Raw genomic sequence first — 6,267 nt, forward strand, 5'->3', positions numbered from 1 at the left:
CAATATAAAGGATTAAATATATAAAGGCGAATACGTATTTTCTATACCTTGTGGTATTTCATCATGGCCGGTATGACAATATATATATATATATATATATATATATATATATATATATATATATATGTAAATATATTTATATATATATGTGTGTGTGTGTGTGTGTCATCAGCATAGCTAGTGACAGTGGCTGTCCGAGTGACTGTAGGCATGTCTAAGAGGGCTATTATGAACAATAATGTCCCCAGAACAGTTCCCTTCAATGCTCATTTCCCTGCTCTCCTATGTTCTGTTTCCCCTATGCACGTCGTTGTCTTGTTACTGCATCGTCCCACTGTATATCTTATACTATAGACTACATTCCTCTGTATGTGTGTTGGCACATGTGTGTAGATGGAGTGGGAATGCGTGCATGTGCGTGTGTGCACATTTATCGGTGCGTGTGTGTGTGTCTCTCTTTTTCTGTCACTCTGTCTCTCTCTCTGTTATTCTGTCTCTCTTTCTGTCACTCTGTCTCTCTCTCTCCGTCACTCTGTCTCTCTCTCTGTCACTCTGTCTCTCTCTCTGTCACTCTGTCTCTCTCTCTGTATATGTGGGATGTGTGTGTCTATGTGCATGTGAGTGTGTGTAAGTGTATTACATGCATGTATGTGTGCATGTGTGTGTGCAATGTGTGTGTATGTGTGGAGGGTTGTGTGTATGGAGGTATATGTAAATTCATGTGTGTGAACATCATCTCCCTCACTGGATCCAACCAGCTCACCCTCTACATTAGGAGCTCATTCACCTTCTCCTGCACATCTTCGAGCCTCATTTACTGCATCAGGTGCAATTTTTGCAATAAACTTTATGTTGGTCAGATGGGCTACTGGCTAGCTGACCAATTCGCTGAACACTTACAAGATGTTCATCTGCATAAGAATCCCCCCCCCCCATTGCCTGTTATTTTTGCTTGACCAACCACTCTGCCTCAGACCTCACCATCTTCAGCCTTGCCCTACACCATGGATCCACTAATTCTAGACTCCGCCTGGAACAATATTACATTTTCACTATACATACTCAAACTCATTTCACACTCAACACAAACCCCTTTTTAAAAAAACATTTTATTTTATCATACTTTTTATTCGTTTATTTTTTATTATTTTATTATCTTTTTATTTTATTTCTTATTTCTATTTATTCTGTTACTGGTTTATTCACATATTTTTCCTTTATTTTTTATTATTATAATTATTATTTTTCATTATTTATTTGTATTATTTATTATTTTCATATTCCTATACCACACACCACACACACATCTGTGCACACGCACACATGCACACACGCCTACCTGCACACATAATACCCACACATTTTGCTACACCAATGCATCCATATGCACTGCACCTCACCTTTTTCGCCCTCTCGCGCATGCACACACACACATGTATATATATATATATATATATATATATATATATATATATATATATATATATATGTATGTGTGTGTATGTATATATGTAAACACCATACAATAATGTAATAAAACAGTTTGAATCCTTAAGGTTAGATAAGCTAACAGCAAACAGAGACAATCAAACATATGAGCACAGTTTGTCAAAGTTTACTCTTATCATTCTGATATTTGAAGATTTTGGCTTAATTTGTAAATCTAATGCTGGTTTGGTGTTTAATAATAGACAGACGCTCAAGGCTTTTATGATTGCAAAACAACATTTCTTAATCATACACACTTACAGCTATTCATATATGTTAGAATGATTATTTTTATTAATTAACTTAAACTGTTTTCCTTATCAAACTTGCAGGAATTCTGCACTGGTCTGATGACAGTAATGTTGATTTCTTGAATTTTATGCATGGTGAGACATCTGATGAGGATCACGCCAGTTATTTCAATGAACATAATATCAGTCTCAACTGTTTTGTGATGGACTTTCAAACTGCACTCTGGAGAAGGCTTTCTTGTTTTGAGAAGTATTCTTTCTTATGTATGACAGATCAATGTAAGTGAATTTATATTAGCTTTGAATGATTTTCCTTATATAATGTTTAGGAGGTAATTGTATATTGATCACACATTGACATGTTAGATGAGATACCTCTTTAGAATTTAGCTCAATATCGTTTCTGATAGAGGGTTACAATTAGAATTTTCTGGACCATTAACCTCACCTATAAAGATTAAAATATTTGAGGATGTAAAGATATGTATTTTAAAATATTTACACATTTTAAAAATGTTGTTAATAGTAAAGACTATCTTATCTCAAGCATTTAGACAATTAATCAAAGAGAAAATTTGTTCTTATGATGATTGGTTTTGTCTGCAATAGAGACCATTACAGCTAACATCACAATAAAATAGGTAAGTTATTCACTGTGCTGTATAAATTAGCTAAGTACATAACAAAATCACTGAAACTCAGCCTCTCTGGGAAAATTAAGCAAAGCGTAAGTTGCTGTGCTGAGTTCAGTTAGCTCTAGATCCAGCTTTGCTTTTCCTTTCTGGGATGAGATGTTGGATCAGTCAATCAAGCAAGAGTTAATAATTAACTGCAGTCAAATTATGGATTAGCAGAATCAAAAGAGTGACTGACAAAATTCTTGCAGTATTTCGCAGCACATGTTTCCTCCTGGAGTTCAAATCCACAACTTTACCCTTCACCCTTTTAGGGTTGATAAAATAACCAATTGAATACTGTTTGAGTATGAATAATCCCATCACCCACATTTGAGTCTTAAGTTAATAACAATATATTGCAGTTATTTCAGTTGATTATATACCCCTTTGTTACAAAAATATAATCCATTAGTGTGAAATCAGAATTCATTAGTGCCTCGAAAACTACAAATATATTTGTTTATATTGACTACAATTACATATGTTAAGGGTACATATGTTAAGAGCACATAAAGGTGAGCAGTCATATGTTTGGATTCTCTTATTAATAGCAAATGCTCGGTTAGGAAATAAGAGCAGCTGTTATTGTAACAAGGCTAGAATAAGATGAATGAATTACAGGAGGACAACATACTATGATTGTGAATGCATGGTGGCTTATTGTGTAAGTTGTTGGACTCGTAATCATAATCATCATCATTAACATTTAAAGTCTAACATGGGTTGGATGGCTTGACAGGAATTGGCAAGCCCTGCAGCTACACCAGGTTCCATAGTCTGTTTGGCCTGGTTTATACATCTGGATGCCCTTCATAATGCCAACCACTTTACAGAGTGTACTGGATGCTTTTTACATGGCACCGTCAACAGTGCTTTTTACATGACACCAGCACCAGTGCATTTTATGTGGCACCAGACTTATAATCATAATGCCATGGGTTTAATTCTCAGGCTAGGTAGAACATTACATCCTTAAGTGAGGTACTTCATTTATGTTATTCCAGTTTACACCACAGAAATTAGTTGTGTCTATTTTAGAGTGGTGCCTCACATGCTAATTGCTCCAGATCTTGCAAATACAAGATGTTAACGACCCTGGATGGCTACAGTACACTGGATGGTGATGCTGATGTTATACTTAGAAATAGTGTAGTTGTATACTAATAGAATGCTCTACACAAAGGTTCTATATTTGCTCTTGGAAATAGTAAGCTGCCTACACCTAAGTTAGAATTGATGCTCTATGAAGTGGTGCAGTAGCATTTATAATAGAAACACATCAAAATGAAATTAAAAAGAAGTATAAATAAAATATAACTAAGGAATTAGCAGAATAAGTTGTGGAATGCATGAAATACTTTATGGTATTGGTTTGATGACCCTTTATTTTGTGAGTTTTAATCCTGCTCACATCAACTTTTCCTTTTCTTTAAAGCTCTTCAAGGCAATGTCTCAGGATGGTTGCCATCCATTGACAGAAACCAGAAAAAATAGTAAAAACTTATTTCAATCTAATAATTCCTTTTCTACTTCCAGTGTTACCTACAACAACTAATAGCTCAGGTATATGTCTTAACTGCACAACAGGGACACCTGCAGCAGGTAATTAATATTAAATATGATTAATTAATAATACTGTGACTTAAAGACTGATGTTTGTAACACTATTGTTGCTATTGTCCAGCCCCAAATCACCCCTAATCAAGCAGAGCTATGTTCAGATGTTTCGCAGCCAGGAGCACATTATCCAAGTCCTTCTTTTAAGATTGCAGAATGTGATTTGAGGGAGATTTGGCTGCTATTTCTTGATGACTGAATAACTACTCAGAGACTCTCTCTTTAGCTTGCAATGTTTGTGTTGAGTGTTGCTATTAATAATTAGATTAATGAAATGTTGATTAGTTTACTTGTTACTGTTGTTTTTTAGACCCAAAGTTTTGTCAAAGCAAACACTCCAGATGTGATTTTCCTGTTTTAATTTCACACATAATATATCTAGGAGTACATTATCCAACATGTCTCGGCTTGCTAAAGACTTGAGTGTGAAACTGGAACATTTGGCAGCTGTTTCTTGCAATTTAAGCAGTTGTGTAGAAGTTCCATTGTTGGCCTCCACATCAGCTCTGATATATAGGTTTATGGTCAAATATACTCCAGCTGCGACTATCTTGTCTTTTTGCATTTCAGGAATGAAATTATCCAATGACTCTTTTCTTCTTTAGTAGGGATTGATTTAATCAAGATTTGCATACTATTTCTTGTAGGTCAAGTACTCACACTGTGGCACCCCCAATGGACTGTTGGCTGGTTAGCTAGCTTAGAATGGTCAGCTGTTTATGTCTCTACTAACTACTCCCTTAGAATAACTGCACTGTTTCTGTAGTAACTGTTGTTGTTGGTGTTTTTGCTTTTTATGGGGTATTTTTGTCATTGTCACTGGTGTTATAGTTCATTGCTGTGATACATCTTCCTTTCTTCTTGTATGTTAATGCAACAATCAGCAATTATACAATGTCATTACACTGGACCAGTCAGCTTAATGATATCACAGAATCATTACAGCATCCAGGAAAATGCATGGTAGTATTTCTTCCAGCTCTTTGCATTCTTATTTCGAATACATACAAGATCAAGTTTGCTTCTCCTCATATTGCAGTCAATAAAATAAAGTAACAGTCAAATACTAGGTTCAATGTTATCAACCAACTCCTCTTCTCTCCAAAATTGCTGGCCTTGTGCCTAATTAGAAACTATCATTATTATTAATGTGAGCTGACAGAACTTTTAGCACACTGATCAAAATGCTTAACAATATTTTGTCTGTCTTTACATTCTGAGTTCAAATTCTGCTGGGGTCGACTTTGCCTTTCATCCTTTTGGAGATCAATAAAATAAGTACCAGTTGAGCACTGGGGTTGATGTAATTGACTTAGCTACTCCTCCGAAATTGCTGGCCTTGTGCCAAAATTTGAAATCATTATTATTATCATTATTAAGGTGACGAGCTAACAAAATCATTATCATGCCAGGTAAAATTCTTAGCAATATTTATGTTCTGAGTTCAAATATTACCGGGGTCAATTTTACCTTTCATCCTTTTGGGGTCAATAAAATACATACCAGCTGAGCACTGGTGTCGATGTAATTACTGGCCTTGTTCAAAAAATTTGAAACTGCTATTATTACTACTATTATTAATGTGGTGAGCTGGTAGACGCATTAACACATTAAACAAAAATCCATAGCTGCATTTCGTCTGGCTCCTTACCTTCTAGGTTCAAATGCCATGAAGGTTGACTTTTCTTTTCGTAGTTTATAAAACAAGTACCAGTGGAGGCACAATGGCCCAGTGGTTAGGGCAGCAGACTCGCGGTCATAGGATCGCCGTTTCGATTCCCAGACCGGGCGTTGTGAGTGTTTATTGAGCGAAAACACCTAAAGCTCCACGAGGCTCCTGCAGGGGATGGTGGCGAACCCTGCTGTACTCTTCCACCACAACTTTCTCTCACTCTTACTTCCTGTTTCTGTTGTGCCTGTAATTCAAAGGGTCAACCTTGTCACACTGTGTCATGCTGAATATCCCCGAGAACTACGTTAAGGGTACACGTGTCTGTGGAGTGCTCAGCCACTTGCACGTTAATTTCACAAGCAGGCTGATCAGATCAACTGGAACCCTCGACGCCGTAAGCGACGGAGTGCCAACAAAACAAGTACCAGTTCAATACTGAGCTCAATATAATTATCTCCTTTTCCATAATTTCAGACCTTATGCCTAGAATTGAAAAAAGGCATCCAGCTGGTAGTATCCTTACTGCATTAAACAAAATGCTTGGTGTATTTCTTGTAGCTCT

General features: G+C 36.2%; 1 protein-coding gene across 1 annotated transcript in view; it reads left to right on the plus strand.

Annotated features, from left to right (window-relative positions):
- Window positions 1-1,786: 1,786 nt before the first annotated feature.
- LOC149135155 (uncharacterized) overlaps window positions 1,787-6,267 on the plus strand; it is a 6,909-nt gene continuing 2,428 nt past the window's right edge. Inside the window, exons 1-2 of the mRNA XM_089353995.1 lie at window positions 1,787-2,018; window positions 3,953-4,018. Coding sequence (XP_089210121.1) covers window positions 1,868-2,018; window positions 3,953-4,018 — 217 coding nt within the window. The 5' untranslated portion in view covers window positions 1,787-1,867. The remainder of the gene's footprint in view (window positions 2,019-3,952; window positions 4,019-6,267) is intronic.

The sequence above is a fragment of the Octopus bimaculoides genome, chromosome 6, assembly GCF_046866305.1.
Source record: "Octopus bimaculoides isolate indiv1 chromosome 6, ASM4686630v1, whole genome shotgun sequence".
In the NCBI taxonomy this organism is placed as follows: domain Eukaryota; kingdom Metazoa; phylum Mollusca; class Cephalopoda; order Octopoda; family Octopodidae; genus Octopus; species Octopus bimaculoides.